Source organism: Somniosus microcephalus, chromosome 9 (assembly GCF_052327205.1).
Source record: "Somniosus microcephalus isolate GS21.2 chromosome 9, FLI_Smic_1.0, whole genome shotgun sequence".
In the NCBI taxonomy this organism is placed as follows: Eukaryota; Metazoa; Chordata; class Chondrichthyes; order Squaliformes; family Somniosidae; genus Somniosus; species Somniosus microcephalus.
Genome location: NC_140995.1, coordinates 138918525 through 138936445, shown reverse-complemented (window position 1 = coordinate 138936445; position 17921 = coordinate 138918525). Strand labels below are relative to the sequence as shown.

The 17921-nt window shown below is 43.4% G+C and overlaps 1 protein-coding gene across 3 annotated transcripts in view; it reads right to left on the bottom strand.

Annotated features, from left to right (window-relative positions):
• The window catches only part of LOC147112720 (mannosyl-oligosaccharide 1,2-alpha-mannosidase IA-like), a 454464-nt gene that overhangs the window by 226466 nt on the left and 210077 nt on the right, over positions 1-17921 (bottom strand). For all 3 annotated transcript variants that reach the window (XM_085997310.1, XM_085997309.1, XM_085997308.1), the window contains exon 3: positions 15129-15244. In XM_085997310.1, the coding sequence (XP_085853436.1) occupies positions 15129-15244 (116 nt within the window). The remainder of the gene's footprint in view (positions 1-15128; positions 15245-17921) is intronic.

The following is a 17921-nucleotide window of genomic DNA, read 5'->3' as shown; positions in this document are numbered from 1 at the left end:
CATCATCACGGCGGTTTTGAATGACATTATTTCCTGTAACTTGACCCGAGGAATTATCAAACCCATGACACTTCTCTTCTTCCTCTCCAGTGACTTAAACAGTACTGACAATCACAAACCATCACTATGCAACGGCTCAAAACAGGAATTCTGATGAAACAAAAATGGTACATCAATAAAAAAAAGACAAAAATATAAAAACCTGATTTGTGTGAGCTCACATGCCAGTCTCCCACCACCCCAGCCCCATCTCGCAAGGAAGTTTTAAGCAATTTCATCTCAGGTCCCTGCAAATGCTGCACTAATCAGCAAGTCTTAAGAAAATTCTGAGGTGACTCTGAAAGAATATATAAAAAACATGAGGGAAGGGGAAAGATAATCAAATAGCTGCAAATGTGGTAGAATGGGCTAAAAAGTGGCCGATGGAATTCAATGTCAGTAAGTGTGAGGTGATTACATCTAATTACATAAATTTACATAGAATCTACAGCACAGAAACAGGCCATTCGGCTATTAAGCTCCACAGGAGCCTCCTCTCACCCTCTTCACCTAATCCCATCAGCATAACCCTTCTATTTCTTTCACCTTCATAGGTTTATTTAGCTCCCCTTAAATGCATCTATGCTATTCCCCATAGTTACTCCTTGTGATACAGAGTTCCATATTCTAGCCTCTTTGATTAAGGGAGAACAGCAGTAATTACACTCAAAGTAGGATCGGTGCTGTGCAAGAGCAGAGGGATTTTGGGGGGACAGCTTCACAGGACATTAAAGGCAACGCCTCCGGTTATAAAATAATTCTAGGTTTTATCACAAATCATACAGAATATAAAAGTCAAATGTTAATGATGAGCAGATAGAAAACCTGAAGATCACATACAACGCAGATTCTGACTGGTCTAAGGAAATACAAACATTACATTGGAACAATGCATATTACGGGGCAATATGATGGAAGTGTTTATAATTATGAAAGGATGAGGTAGGGTAGATAGAAGCAGACCCTTTCCAGTGGTTGAGGGGGTCTCTGTCCTGGCAAACAACCACCCCATCTCCAACCTCCCTTTTTTCTCCAAGTCTTCGAATGTGTTCTGTCGTAAATCCATGCCAATCTTTCCTGTAACTCCATGTTTGAATCTCTCTAACCAGGTTTCCAACCCCGACAGCACTAAAACGGCCCTAATCAAAGTGACAAATGACATCCTATGTGACTGTGACCGGGGTGCATTTTCCCTCCTCCTCAGCTTTGCTGCAGTATTTGACAGAGTCGACCACAGCTTCCTCCTCCAAAGCCTCTCCTCCGTTGACCAGCTGAGTGAGACTACCCCAGCCTGGTTCAACTCTTACCCATCAGATTGTAGCCAGAGGATCTCCAGCAATGGCTTCTCGCCCCACCCTCCACACCGTTACCTCCGGAGTCACCCAAGGATCTATCCTGAGCTGAGTCACCCTCCACCCTACCCACACCTTTCCTCATCCACAAAATATATGAAACAGTAACAAATTTTCATCCAAATTTACATTTCCAAGGAGGAATAAAGACTCTCAAAATAAGTTACTGCCGTTGTAATTCTGTGGAGAATTTGATTAAGTTCTCCATCTAGAAAGTGTGCTAAATACTTTCATCTGCCTGGCTTGACAAGAAACTTATATACATGTGCACATTAAAATTTAATGGTTTAAAAAAAAAATCGAGGGAAACTATTCAAAGTGGCAAAATTAATCAGGATTCCATGAAAAGAACTGGGACTTAAAAGGGATAAAAGAACCAAGAAGAAATAAAACTGGAACCAGTTTATTAATAGAGTTAGTTATAGATCTTTTTAAGTTTCTTCCACAGTTTCTGACCACTGGTACGAAGCAGACTTCATTTTTTTCCCTTTCAATCTGACATCACGGTTTTGAATGACATTATTTCCTGTAACTTGACCTGAGGAATTATCAAACCCATGACACGCCTCTTCTTCCTATCCAGCGACTTAAACAGTACTGACAATCACAAACCATCACTATGCAACGGTTCAAAACAGGAATTCTCGTGAAAAAGAAATTGTACTTAAAACAACTTTGACAAAAATATTTTAAAAACTGATCTATGAACTCACATGGATGTCTCAGGCGTTCCCGCCCCCACCAACCCCCATCTCTCAATGAAGTGTCTCAGGTCCCTGCAAATGCTGCACTAATCAGCAAGCCTTTAAGAAAATTCTACTGTGAATCGGAAAGAACAAATTTTAAAAGACATGACGGAAGGGGATGGACAAGGGCAGCAGGCGCATGGGGAACACCACCACCTCCAAGTTCCGCTTCAAGTCGCACACCATCCTGACTTAGAAGTATATCGCCGTTCCTTCATCGTCACTGGGTGAAAATCCTGGAACTCCCTCCCTAACAGCACTGTGGGAGTACCTTCACCACATGGACTGCAGCAGTTCAAGGCGGCGGCTCGCCACCACCTTCTCGAGGGTAATTAGGGATGGGCAATAAATGCTGGCCTTGCCAGTGACGCCCACATTCCATAAACCAAATTTTTAAAAAGTCTATGCATAGCCATTGGAATTACAGCACTATCTCTAAATCCAGACCACCTGCGTAAACCACTCTGTAGTGTATGTGCTCTGCAGAAGGAACTATATTCTGCAGCCCCTGTATACTGCAGTACCAGTAGTGACCACCCCTGTATATAAGCCTGCGTAGTAACTTTTGCATAATAGTTCCAGTTTGTCTCCACTCAGTAAAGACCTGTTGTAACCAACTCCTGCAGTCCGTGTCTCAATTACACATGGACATAATACTGGCGACGAGCAGATCCGAACTTACCTACAGTTCTGCACCACCTCATGGGGATCCATCCCTGAAGCGAAGTTGTTAGAGGTCGAGGCCAGAAGGAAGAAAGAAAAAAAAACAGAAGAAACGGGCGTCGACCGTGGGAAACCGCCTCTGATTCATTGGAGTTGAAGATTTGCAGGAGAGGCTGTCGAGAGCTGGGCTTGGTTATCCAGCTATGGTGTTCCAGCTAATCGGGCTGGTGGCAGGTAGTACACTGATCCTTCCTGGGCTGCGGCGGGCTAGAGCTCGATCGGGTGGCTTTTCAACGGGGCTGAGCAGCGTTGTCGGGAAGAGGAGAGAGAGAGAGGGGGTGGAGCACACAGGGCGCGGCCGGTGCTACGAAGCCGGGCAGCGTACACACCCGAGAAGAGGGAGGAAAGTGTCCCGTAGGGTTGCTCTGACGGGAAAATAAAAGAAATTAGAAGCGCAGAAAGCCGCGAGGAGCTGCAGTTTGCCACGGGAACCGCGGAGAGCGTCGTCAGCAGCAGCGCGGGGGGGGAAGTGCGCGAAGACCATAGGACGTCGCCATCAAGGCATAAAACGCCAGCAACAGCGCTAGCAGCAGCGGAGAAGACGGAAAGCGCGGGAGGCGCCATCGTAATCCAGCGGGGAAGAAGGCAAAGCGCGGGAGGCACCATCTTAGATTTCCAAGATGCCGAAGACTGGCAAGATCACTGCCTTCGATAATGCAATAGAAGACTGGACCACGTATGTGGAAAGAGTCAAAGTATATTGCAAGGCAAACGAAGTAGCCGATGAGAAAAAGGCATCGGTACGACTAAACTTAATGGACGCAAGAACGTACGGCCTATTGCGGAACCTGATTACTCCAGCCAAACCGATGGCGAAGAGTTTTAACGAAATTGTTGATATCCTACAGGAACACCTAAATCCTACACCGCTGCTGATAGCAGAAAGATTTAAATTCCACAGGAGAAATCAGCATAAAGATGAGAGCAATGCTGATTACCTTACGGAACTACGCAAGCTATCAAAGCACTGCCAGTTCGGAGCAGGATTGGCAGATACCCTACGGGACAAATTTGTCTGTGGACTCCTGAGTGAAGGAACCCAGAAGAGGTTACTCTCAGAGAAAGAGCTGACGCTAGATAAGGCTTTCAGCGTGGCAGTATCGTACGAAGCAGCAGCAAGGGGAGCTGCGGAAATACAGCAAAAGCCACAGGAATACGGCACCCACGAAATGACACAGGGATTTGAAAAATGTTATCGCTGCGGCAGAACAACCCATGACCAGCAGGACTGCTGGTCCAAGGACAAAATATGCAGGCAATGCGGAAAGATGGGACACATTGCACGAGTTTGCAGGTCTGGGAAGAAGACTAACGACAACAAAAAGGCTACTAAGGAACAGTACAGGAAAGTACAAAAGATGACGGACAGTAGTTCCGAAGACCAGAAGAGCGATAGTGAATCCGGGAACAAGAGACTAAGCTGTCTCAAACTTCACAATGTAATCGCAAAAGAGGATCACCGAACCATGTGGGTCACCCTCACGATAGCAGGGTCCCAAGTCAAAATGGAATTGGATACAGGATCAGCCCTGACCGTCATGAATCGACGAGACTACGAGCGGCTATTCTCACACATACCCTTGAAAGAGACATCCATTGTCTTGAAGACGTATACGGGGCAGAAAGTATACCCCAGAGGGAAAATAAGGGTGCCTGTCGAATACAACGGCAAGGAAATACAGAAATTGTATCTGTACATACTGCAAGATGGTGGACCACCGTTATTGGGACGTGAATGGATCAGAAAGATAAGTTTAGACTGGCACTCCATTCAGGCACTGACTGTGGCTGGTAAAAAGGATGACGACGTCACACCTGGACGATTGTCAAAAAGCTTAGCTAACGCCAAAGAGGTATTTCAACAAGAACTGGGAACTCTTAAAGGTGTAACCGCCTCGATAAAAATAGAAGAGAATGCAATTCCCAAGTTTTTCAAAGCAAGACCGGTACCATATGCAATTCGCCCAGCCGTCGAGGCAGAGCTGGAGAATCTAGAGAATGCAGGCATGTTATCTAAGGTAGACTGGAGCGAGTGGGCGACACCCATCGTTCCTGTCATGAAGAAAACGTTAAACAATAAGTCTGAGGAGCCAAGGAAGGTTCGCATCTGTGGGGACTTCAAGGTGACGGTGAACCCAGTCCTTCACACAGTACAATATCCTCTCCCGAGGATAGAAGATATTTTCGGCTCACTATCTGGAGGGAAGCGTTTTACAAAAATTGACCTAGCACAAGCATATTTGCAAATGGAGGTTGAAGAATCCTCTAGGAAGTATCTCACGATAAACACTCACAAAGGTCTTTACCAGTATAATCGACTGGTATTCGGAGTAGCATCAGCTCCGGCGATATGGCAAAGAGCGATGGAACAAGTCCTGCAAGGGATTCCGGGGACTCAGTGTTACTTGGACGACATCCTAGTGACAGGTGAAGATGACAGTGAACACCTTGCCAACCTAGAGCAGGTGCTCACTAGACTAAGAGAACATGGGCTGCGAGCCAATTGCCCCAAGTGCGAGTTTTTTAAGAAACAGATATCGTATTGTGGCCACGTGATTGATGAAGAGGGGTTACATAAGTCCCCTGACAAAATTAAAGCGGTAGTTAAGGCTCCAGCGCCTGAAAATGTGTCGCAACTGAGGTCATTCCTCGGATTGGTGAATTACTACCATAAGCTTTTGCCGAATTTGTCCACAATTCTGCACCCACTGAACGCCCTACTACAAACTGGAGCAGCATGGAAATGGAGCGATGAATGTAAGCGGGCCTTTCAGAAGAGTAAAGACCTAATCACTTCAAGAGAAGTATTGGCTCACTACAACCCATCACTACCGATAAGACTGGCGTGTGATGCGTCTCCCTACGGCATTGGAGCGGTACTGTCACATAGATTCCTTGATGGTTCAGAGAGGCCAATAGCTTTTGCGTCACGCTCGTTAACTTCTGCCGAGCGTAACTACGCCCAGATTGACAGAGAGGCCCTCAGCCTGGTGTGGGGGGTGAAGAAGTTCAATCACTACCTGCACGGTCAGAAATTTACTCTACTAACTGATCATCAACCTCTTGTCTCCATTTTCAACCCTCAGAAGGGCGTCCCGATAATGACAGCACAACGGCTACAGAGGTGGTCCCTTTTCCTAGGGGCACACCAATATGACATCGAGTACAAAGGAACTAAACAGCATGGGCATGCTGATAGATTGTCGCGCCTACCGTTGCCGGCGGTGGAAGAAGCACCTGCAGTGGATCCTGTGGAGATGTTCCACTCGACCATAGTCGAATGTCTACCTGTGACGAATGCAAACATAGAAAAGGAAACACGAAATGACCCGACACTCTCCCGGGTCTATGATTTAATGGTGAAGGGATGGCCAGCACATGGCGAACCACTGTTGCCAGCATTCTCGCCGAGAAGAGAACAGCTGTCAGTGTGCAGAGGAACCTTGATGTGTGGATCCAGAGTAGTAATTCCACCCAAATTGAAGGATAGAGTGCTCAATGAGCTTCATGAGGGTCATCTGGGAGGGGTAAAAATGAAGAACTTAGCCAGAGCGTTTGTGTGGTGGCCGGGAATCGATAGAGAAATCGAAGAGATGACCAAGAGCTGTACAGGATGCCAGAAGGTCCAAAACGCCCCACCACAAGCCCCTCTACATCCATGGGAGTGGCCCTCATCTCCATGGCAAAGGGTGCACATTGATTTTGCTGGTCCATTTATGGACTCGATGTTTTTAATTGCGGTGGATGCACATTCAAAGTGGCCAGAGGTAATAAAAATGTCCTCAACCACCACAGAAAAAACTATCAGTCTTACGAACCATATTCGCCAGAAATGGGCTGCCTGAACAGATTTGCTCCGACAATGGACCACAGTTTGTGTCTGAAGAGTTCCGGAGGTTCTTAAAGAACAATGGTGTTAAGCATTACACATCCGCCCCATATCATCCAGCCACCAATGGATTGGCTGAGAGGTTCGTTCAAACATTCAAGAAGGCTATCAAGGCAATGTGTAATGAAGACATACCCCTACAACACAAGGTGGATAACTTCTTGTTTGCCTACCGGAATGCGACACATGCGGTTACCAACCAAACTCCAGCCATGATGTTCTTCAATCGAAGACTACGATGCCGCTTGGATTTGGTTAAGCCAAACATCAGAAGAGATGTGGAGAACAGGCAGTTTCAGAATATGAATGAAAGGCCGACCAGGAGTTTTAAGATAGGTCAACCAGTTTTGGCCCGGGACTACCGCACAGAGAAATGGCAGCCAGGAACAATCTGCACACGGCAAGGACCTCTAATGTATACCGTGGACGTTGGAGAGAGCATTGTAAGACGCCATGCTGACCAGATTCTAGAGTCACTGGAAAACGTCAATTCCACACCACGATCTGATACACCTGGTGCTGAAACCGAAGTAGCAATTGCATCTACCTCAGAATCGGTGACATTGGAAGCAGACGAACCAAACGACGACGCTGATCCTGAATCAACTTTGCCAGAAGAACCTGATACCCCAAAGAGGCGTTATCCAGACAGAATCAGGAAGCCTCCTCAAAGACTGAACTTATAATTGCTTAACTTCAGCTAATGTATCTAGCAACTGTAATTGTAAATATGTTATTTAATTATTAATCGAATGTTATGTACTGTTTAGCTAAAAGGGGAGGAATTGTAGTGTATGTACTTTGCAGAAGGAACTATATTCTGCAGCCCCTGTATACTGCAGTACCAGTAGTGACCACCCCTGTATATAAGCCTGCGTAGTAACTTTTGCATAGTAGTTCCAGTTTGTCTCCACTCAGTAAAGACTTGTGTCCAACTCCTGCAGTCCGTGTCTCAATTACACACGGACATAATACACTCCAGCTTTACTCGTCCAGTGTATAATATTACGTCTGCAAAATGACGTTGTAGAGTTCATAAAATTACCCAATCCATCTGTTTATAGTATTGAACTTGATAATTTGTGTTTGCTTGTTTTAACACTACCTTGTACAATAAATAATATTTACTCCTGGAACGATCAGATTCTTCTAACTGCATTCACCACAGGCTTCATGTTAATTACTGCTAATTAATGTTTCCGTTTGGGAAACCTCAGTTGTGTTTTGAATCCAAGGCCCACCTTAAAATAATAATTTCACATCAAAACAAATACATCTAGCTACTGCACTCAAACTACGTGTAGTCACTGAAATAATGTTATGCAATTAAAATATTAATTTAGCAAGTATCAAAGCAGTCTTTCTGCTGTACCATTTTCCTTTATTCCTCCATTTGCTTGAGGGCAGTTGAGTACAGCCTTTCAATCTGAGCAACATTGTTATAGTCTGCAATAAAATTAAAGACTGTCTTACAGGATAATGAATATTTAATGCATTTTAAATTTGTAGTTTATGATCATTTACATATTAATATTTCTTGCCTTTAAAGACAGAAAATGAAGTAGGATTACATTACTGCACGTATTCTAGAACGTAAAGAGTTTGCAAACTAACTTGATTACACAAAACACAGTCTTGTCCACCATCTTATTTTTCTGCTTGCACCTTAGTAAGCTTCAAAAGCAAGTAATCTTTAAAAGGTTAAACATAACATTTTAACTGTAACTGCCCAAATAATTATAAATTACCTAGCTTGGTCAGATCTCAGTGTCTTGATTTCCCTTCCCCATGGTACCCTCTTAAGTTCTTTTAATTTTATTTTTAAACTTTAAATTTCTCAGTGCTCAAGTCATCGTGCTTCACTTGCACTGGTGCCTGCCTGGTCAAAATAACGCCTCATCAGAAATAAGCACCTAAACTGCAGATATATTAGGTCATAATTTTCCAAAGCTCTCCAGATTTAGGAATTGTGCCTTGCAAAATTGCAAATGTCACTCAATTATTTAAGAAGGGAGGGAGAGAGAAACCAGCTAATGAGAGACTTGTCAGTTTAAAATCAATTGTGGGGAAGTTACTGAATCTATCAGAGACAGAAGCCGCGATTTTGTCAATGGATTCGGGTTGGGAGCGGGTCAGGTGGTTTCCGGCTTCCGGTCCGGCCCCCAACTGCATCCGGCCCACGGACGTGATTTTACGTTGATTGACCTGGTTAAGCCTGCTCTGCCCGTTTTCTTAAAGGGACCATGCACAATTATTTTTTGACAGCTCATTTCTCAGTGTTTGATAGCATTGAGGTGCTGCAAACACTGACAATCACTGTACAAAAGTGAGCTCTTGCACCCAGGCTCTCCAATGACTCCCTCCATAGGCTGGAACAGATGGCAGCTGCAGGTGAGGTGACAGAAGTGATCTGTCACTGGTGAGAGGTTCTCCCAATGAGGCGGCACTGGACATCATTTTCAAAACTTGTTACCTAAAGAAATGTGTCAAGACATTAAAAATGATTTTCCCAACATTTTCTTACCTCAGACTCACCAGTGCACCATTGGATCCTTCACACCACTTCTGCAGCTGTCATCAATGCAGAAACATTACAGCAGACTCAACATGCCACACTTACCTGGCGTGGTGTCCGGACGTCAGAAAGCCCAAGGCAGAAGTGGCAAAATTAAAAAATAGCCTGTCAACTACAATCAACTACCTGTTAACAGGCAGGTAATTGGCTTTAATCCTCTTCCAACCGCTAGGTGTCGGGTCCATGCGCAAATCGGGGACCCGACACTTGGGAAAATTGTTTGGAGGCAGGATCGGACCCCGCCGTCAATCAAAACAATTTTAACCTTTGACCTGCCTCCAAACCCGCCCTCTCAGTGCCGATAAAATCGCAGCCAGAGTGACTGAGCACTTGGACAAGTTTTTGGTGTTCAAAGAGTCAGCATGGATTTGTGATGGGCAAGTCATGTCTAACTAATCTAGTTGATTTTTTTGTGGAGGTGACTAGCATGGTGGATAGGGGAAGTGTGTTGTCTACATGGACGCATTTAATAAGGTTCTGCACAAGAGATTATTAGCAAAAATGAGAGCGCACAGAAAGGGAGGCAAACTTCTGACATGGGTCGGCAACTGGTTGGTAAGTGGGAGACAGAAGTACAGATAACGGATTAATTCTCTTGTTTGGTGTGATGTGTTAAGTGATGTTCCCAAGGAATTTGTACTGGAACCTCAGCTTTTCACCATATATATTAATGACTTGGATGAAGGAATAGAGAGTTATAAATCCAAGTTTTCAGATGACACTAAGTTAGCAGGCACAGTAAGTTGTATGGGTGGGAGCAGGAAGTTACAAAGGGACATACACAGACTAAGTGAGTGGGGAAAACTATGCAGATGGAGTTCGTGGGGACGTATGAGGTCATCCACTTTAGATCTGAGAAAGACAAAACAGAATATTTTCTTAATGATGACTAGGAGCTGTGGAGAAGCGAAGGGATTTAGATGTCCAAGTACACAAAACACTAAAAGCTAGTAATAGGTACACAAAGTAATTGAAAAGGCGAATGGAATTTGGCCTTTATCTCAAGGGGGGTTGGAATACAAAAGTGAGGAAGTGATGCATTTGTTTTACAGAACCTTTGTCAGACCCCCATCTGGAGTACTGCGTTGAGTTTTGGGCACTGAACCTCAGCAAAGATATACTGGCATTGGAGGAGGTACAGTGCAGATTCACCAAAATGACACCAAGGCTTAAAATACTAAATTAGGAGGACAGGTTGCATAAACTTGGCTTGTATTCCTTTGGGTTTGGAAGGTTGAGGTCTGATCTAATCGATGAATTTAAAATGAGAAAGGGATTCCATAGGGTAGATACAGAGAAAATATTTTTTTCTGGCAGGGGAATCCATTGAGGATATGGTAGCATAGTGGTTTTGTCACTGGACTAATAATCCGGAGACGTAAATTCAACCACCAGCTAGGGGAATTTAAATTCAGTTAATGAAATAAATCTGGAATTTAAAAAAAAAGCTAGTATCAGTAATAGTGACCGTGAAACTACCGGATTGTCATAAAAACCCAACTGGTTCACCAATGTCCTTCAAGGAACGAAACCTGCTGTCCTCACCCAGTCTGGCCTGTGTGTGACTCCAGACGCACAGCAATGTAGTTGACTCATCTGTGGCGAGTATCTCACCTCGTGACTCCCCAAAGCCTTTCCACCATCTACAAGGCACAAGTCTGGAGTGTGATGGAATACTCTCCACTTGCCTGGATGAGTGCAGCTCCAACAACACAAGAAGCTCGACACCATCCAGGACAAACCAGGCCGCTTGATCGGCACCCCATCCACCACCTTAAGCATTCACTCCCTCCACCACCGGCCCAATGTGGCTGCAGTGTGTGCCATCTACAAGATGCACTGCAGCAACTCGCCAAGGCTTATTTGGCAGAACCTCACAAACCCACAACCTCTACCACCTAGAAGGACAAGGGCAGCAGCCGCATGGGAACACCACCACCTCAAAGTTACACACCATCCTGACTTGGAAGTATATCGCCGTTCCTTCATCGTCGCTAGATCAAAATCCTGGAACTCCCTACCTAACAGCACTGTGGGGGTGCCTTCACCTCACGGACTGGAGTGGTTCAAGAAGGCAGCTCACCACCACCTTCTCAAGGGCAAGTAGGGATGGGCAATCAATGCTGGCCTTGCCAGTGACGCCCACATCCTGTGAATGAATAAATGAGAAAAAAATATATTCCTTCAGGGCCGGAGTCCCATTTCCAGTCCCGACCTTTGGCCTTTCAACTGCCTCTAGCACCCAAATCGTACTTCCTGACCATGGCCTCATTCTTTTCTTCTAATGCAGTGAACGGCATCTCGGGAAGAGTCGCTGCTCCAACCTATCTTTGGGAATGGACTCCATTCTCCAGTTCTAGCCTCAAATGTTTTTCTTCCCAAAATAGCAAGCGGGTGCTTGTGACAAGCTGCTGCTCCAGCTACTACTGCTTCCAAATAAATTCCCACAAAGTAAAGCCATGAAATGGGTTGTAACCTTACCTTGTATTAACATAAATTATATTTTATATATACGTCCAATGTGTGGAACATATTCTTGTTTATATTTTAAAATGATTCTATATTTGTATGTGTGGAACTGTAAAACCTCTACACACCACCCCCCCACCCCACCCCTGCAAACACCCTCCCTCCTCCCTCTCCCTATTCTTTCTCCCTCCTCCTCTCCACAGTACTGCTCTGGCCAGGTTTACCATACTGGTGTGACTGGTTCCAGTGGTGTAGCCACCTTGTAGGGGTTCCAGCCCCGCTTTAGCATCCTCCGCTGGCCTACAATTCTCTCCTTCCAAATGACAACCCCTCCCAGGGCTCTAAATCTGGCCTCTTACTGTGCTCTACTTCCCACCCCCACCTCTTCGCTGTAACCCTGCTCTGCCTTCCCTCTCCCACCAGCTACTATACCCTGTTCTTGCTTCCTGCTCTAGCCTGTTCTGCCCTCCAGCCTCACAGGCCTCCCTTGGATTCTGATTTTCAGGGGACACACCTTTACTTTAGCAGAAGAATGTAAGAAGTCACACAACACCAGGTTATAGTCCAACAGCTTTATTTGAAATCACAAGCTTTCGGAGCGCTGCTCCTTCGTCAGGTGAAGTGGATTTCAAATAAAGCTGTTGGACTATAACCTGGTGTTGTGTGACTTCTTACATTTGTCCATCCCAGTCCAACTCCGGCATCTCCACACCTTAGCAGAAGAATACATTGTATCAGGTAAGATACTCCTGTCCTTATAAAATCGTGCATCATCTAACTTGCCATGACCATGAAAATCCCATAGTTTATGTCGAAGTATTGAGACATCTCAAGTCTCACTTGAAGTGTAATACTTTGGCATACATGCAAACTTCGGTCCTACACTTAAGCAAAGAATGCCAATCATCTCCTGTTGGTTTTTTCTGACCTTGGTAGGAGCCAGGAATTTACAAGTAGCTGCAAATTTACAGAAAAACAATGAACCTCTAATTGATCTTGGGATATTCCTATTTATGGGGGTTGGAGCATATCATTACATAGAATTTACAGCACAGAAACAGGCCATTCAGCCCAACTGGTCTGTATTAGTGTTTATGCTCCACACAAGCCTCATCCAAACCTATCTGCATATCCTTCTACTTCTTTCTCCCTCATATACTTATCTACCTTCCCTTAAAAGGCATCCATGCTATTCATAAGAACATAAGAATTAGGAGCAGGAGTAGGCCATAAGGCCCTTCAAGTCACTCAATAAGATCATGACTGATCTTCAACTCCACTTTCCCGCCCTATCCCCATACCCCTCGATTCCCCTAGAATCCAAAAATCTCTCAGCCTTGAATATACTCAATGACTCAGCATCCACAGCCCTTTGGGGTAGAGAATGCCAAAAATTCACAACCCTGGGTAAAAGAAGTTCCTCCTCACCTCAAAATGGCCGACTCCTTAGCCTGATACTACGCCCCCTCATTCTAGACTCTTCAGCCAAGGGAAACAACCTTTCAGCATCTACCCTGTCAATCCCCCTCAGAATCTTATATGTTTCAATGAGATCACCTCTCATTCTTCTAAACTCCAGAGTATAGGCTCAATCTACTCAATCTCTCCTCATAGGACAATCCTCTCATTCTAGGGATCAATCTAGTGAAGCTTCGGTGCACGGTCTCTAAGGCATGTATGTCCTTTCTCAGATAAGGAAACCAAAACTGAGCACAGTACTCCAGTTGTGGTCTCACCAAAGCCCTGTACAATTGTAGTAAGACTTCCTTACTCTTGTACTCCAACCCCCCTTGCAATAAAGGCCAACATACTATTGCCTTCCTCATTGCTTGCTGTACCTGCATGCTAACCTTCTGTGTTTCCTAACGAGGACACTCTGAACACCAACATTTAATATTTTTTCACCATTTAAAAATATTCTGTTTTTCTATTCTTCCTACCAAAATGAATAACGTCACATTATACTCCATCTTCCACCTTATTGCCCAATCACTTAACCTGTCTATATCCCTTTGCAGGCTTTGTGTCCTCCTCACAGCTTACTTTCCAACCTAGCTTTGTATCATCAGCAAATTTGGATACAATGCACTCGGTCCCTTCATCCAAGTCATTAATATAGATTGTAAATAGCTGAGGCCCAAGCACTGATCCTTGCAGTACCCCGCTAATTACAACCTGCCAAATGGAAAATGACCCGTTTATCCCTACTCCCCATTTTCTGTCTGCTAACCGATCCTCCATCCATGCGAATATGTTACCCGCAGTCTCATAAGCCCTAATCTATTCACCTTAACTACTCAATGCGGTAGCGAGTTCCACATTGTAACCACTCTCTGGGTAAAGAAGTTTCTCCTGAATTCTTTATTGGATTTATTAGTGACTAGCTTATATCAATGGCCCCTAGTTTTTGGACTCCGCCATTATCTTAAAAGGGAAATGGCAGATTACACAAAGCTGCCTGTAAACAGCTGGTTACACAGTATAATGCTCCTATCTTTATAAACAATAAATCAACTTAGTGAGCCACACCATAGGAGATCTTGTATGTTTCACTTAATATAAACAATTCTCCATTGTCTTAAATATTAGTGAACAGGCAGAAAAGTAGAAGAGCTACCAATGAAGAATCGATAGCCACAAATTAGCAAGGAGAACAAGGAAGAATAATGACGTTGGTCAAAAGACTACAAAAAATGCTTTCAGATCACATCATGGTTCATTAGTAACACAAGCATTCTGTGCTAAAACTAAAGTTTTCTGGCTTATAAAAACAGATAAAACTGTGAGCAATTCACAAATGAAATCTTCAAACTTACCCACAAAATTGCGCATGTTCTGTTGCAAATCTGTCCAATAAGTTTTACACCCAGGTACCATCCCTTTCTTAGGGGCTGGGGGATTTGAATGTTGCTCTCTTTCTGGAACTTTGTTCAATTCAGCCTTCCTCAATAATTTCTGGACCTCTGTGCCTGAGTGACCATTCAGGCCTCTGCACACGTTACTACCACAGTGTCCAGCAAAGTGATGGCCTTCCAGTGGGCTGCGCCAACTCAGGGGAGTCAAAAATATTAAATGGGCTTTCTGGATGTCCACTCCGAGTGGTCTGGCTCTATTTATGGGTCAGACAGGACTGCCCCAATTGCTATGTCCTTAGCCTAGACACTCACCCCAAATCTTCCCACTACACCCATCCAGATTCCTCTGCCTGCTCACAGCCCAGATAGACTACCCCAAATCCTCGGTCTTCTTCACAATCTAGGCAGGTCACACTCCAGATACCATTATCATTTTCATTTGCTTTACAAATAAAAATTAATTTTCTCAGAAATACTTACCACATTGAAGTCAAGATTCTTCTCAATCCATTCCTTAGCTTCTTTGAATTCATCATGCATTCCCATAATGTACAATGTATCTAAGGCATCCACTATTGTTGCTCCTTGAATATTACCTACAAAGCAAGATATAGACTGATTTAGCTTTCTCTCGGGTCTTTAGGATAAAGAAAACTGACAGTAATAGTTTCTCCTAAATTATTTAATATAGGAAGTATTTCCCAAGATACACCCACAAAGACACATGTGAATATATGGGACATAAATTAATTTGCCACTAAACAATGGAAAAGTGAGCAATGACAGAAATCTTTAACTGTAAATAATATGATGCCATCAAGGACACTTCAACTATGCAGGAAGCACAATACTTTTGTAAACACTATCGAGACGCATGCATTACAAATCAAGGAGTTCTACCGTTAGGACAGTAATGGCTCTTCAGCAGCTTCAAAGCACGCACAAATATGTTAAAATCTACACAGATTTCTCTTATTCCCCCTACTGATAATTTTCCTATTTAGTTGTTGTATAACACACTTGTGAAAAAGCACTACAATTAAAACTTCTAGATTGTTTCCAAGGTATGTACCAATTAAAACAAACTTAAAATTCCCAGTGCAACAAAAGATTTGGTTTTGTTATTCATGAAGGTTTTATCTTTACTGTAATTTAGAAACCAATTTAACTCAAGCTGACAGCTGCTGGGTAGGTCACTGCAGTGCTACTTCGCTTTTTCAGTTGCAACACTTAATTTGCATCACAAACTACCAGATGACTGATACAACTGACAACATAAGTCTAGCATGTACTCTAAATTACAATTATTGCTATTTGTTTCATCTTACAAACAATGCTTTTTGTATTATTTTGCACAGCCATTATGGACGTGCACTTAAAAGTGCCGTGGCCTTACTTGGATATGCACTTTAAAGTGCCGTGGCCTACATAGCTACGGACTAAGAGCTGGAAAATGGGATTAGGCTGGATAGCTCTTTTTTGGCCGGCATAGACACGATGGGCCGAATGGCTGCTTTCTGTGCCGTAAACTTCGAATATTCTATGTGCCCCTGTCCAGTAATTCATTAAAATTGTTGCACTGTAAGCTTCAATATATCCTTGATCCAAAAATGTCAGCCAAATCAACCTATCACTACTGCGCAGTGAAACCTGTTATTTGTGCCCCGGCCATCCACATTCTCCGTCATCCACAAAAATTTTCACCGATAGTGGGAGTCAGCGCTGACAACATTTTTTCTTCAATACTCCCCCTCCTATTGCTAGCAAGATCAAGTGATTCTACAACTATCCAGCTGAAGTTCCACCTGAAAGCGCCCCTATGTTTTTACCTGCCGGCACGTGAAGCCGTGTCCAGAGGCCAGAGGCAACTTATCAAAAATACACCCAACCATGACCACCACCCCTCCTCCCCACAACCTCAGCCTCACAGGACTAAACAGATCATGCATTCATCAGCACTTATCCTATTAGCAACCTCTGCAGCACACACTCAGGGATGCTGCGGACATCAAAATGAACAGAGAACCTGCCAGTTCAAGCTCCTGAGCAACACCAGCTGGTTACTGGTACAGTGTCTTGATCTATTTGCAAAAGCTTATTTTCCATCAATTAAATCATTATTAACTCACTCTTACAAATGGATCGTAGCTACAACTCCTTTGCTATTAATAATATGGAATTAAACCATAAGACAAGTTGTTATTTTCCAAAACAGGTTTCCCTGAATACAATTCTGAAGAACTCTTGGTGGTTTCATTTTTGGTAAGTCTTTGTACAAGTTTGTGTATAGAGTACCATCCCATACATATGGAAGGCTGATCAATTTGATAACGGGGGAAAAAAACCAGCAACTTTTTAAAAGAATAAAACACTGGCTGGGGATAGATCTGATAAAAAAAAACAATGAAGCATGAGAAAGTATTCGGAAAACCCTTCCTGTTTACCGTAGATGAACCATGCATCATTTTTGTCACTAATTTAAATCATCTGGCTCGATTTTCAACGCAGTGTTTTTTTAAGCCACACACACACACAAAAAGATTTGAAAAATAAATCAACTGTATTCTGTATACAACAAACAAAGAGGAAGACAGCAACCAATCTTCTGCACTTGTCAGCAGTTGTATGGCATATAGATCAAGACTGAGGGGGATTCAAAGTTCCCATCCTCAAATAAAAATGTTTGTACCTCAGAACTCTTTCACTCTTTCTAAAATTAGGCATTTATAAAATGGGAGAATAGGTCTCATCACAAAATAAATGACAGCACTAAGCAAACTTAATTTCCACTCTGCTATAAGGAGTAATTGCTATTTTAAGGTGGCAAGCCCTACAATTCCTTACAAGGAATGATTGGCCATTTTCTTGCCATTTAAGCAATTGAAAACTGAAGCCTTCTGGATGTCGTTTATGCAGTCGTATTATTACATGTTAAGTTGAAGAAACCAGAATAATAGAAATAACTAGTTGTAAAAACAATGACATTGTATAACCTTTATGCATTAGATAAAGCACATTAGAGACACAGGAGGCAGCAGAGTTCTTTAAGTCTGTTGTTCATATTACATCTGATTTCAGCATACAAATGATTCAATGTTCTTGACTCAATACTGTAGTAAGGTATTGTCACACAAAATTTCTTTAAAAGAACATTTTCAGATGTACCAAGTCAGGTGTTGCCACTTTAATACTCACTTAAGGGTAAATTAAATTTGGGCAGTGGTTGGTTGCGCCCCGAGAAAACCTTCATTTACAGGAGCTGACTGAGGAGAT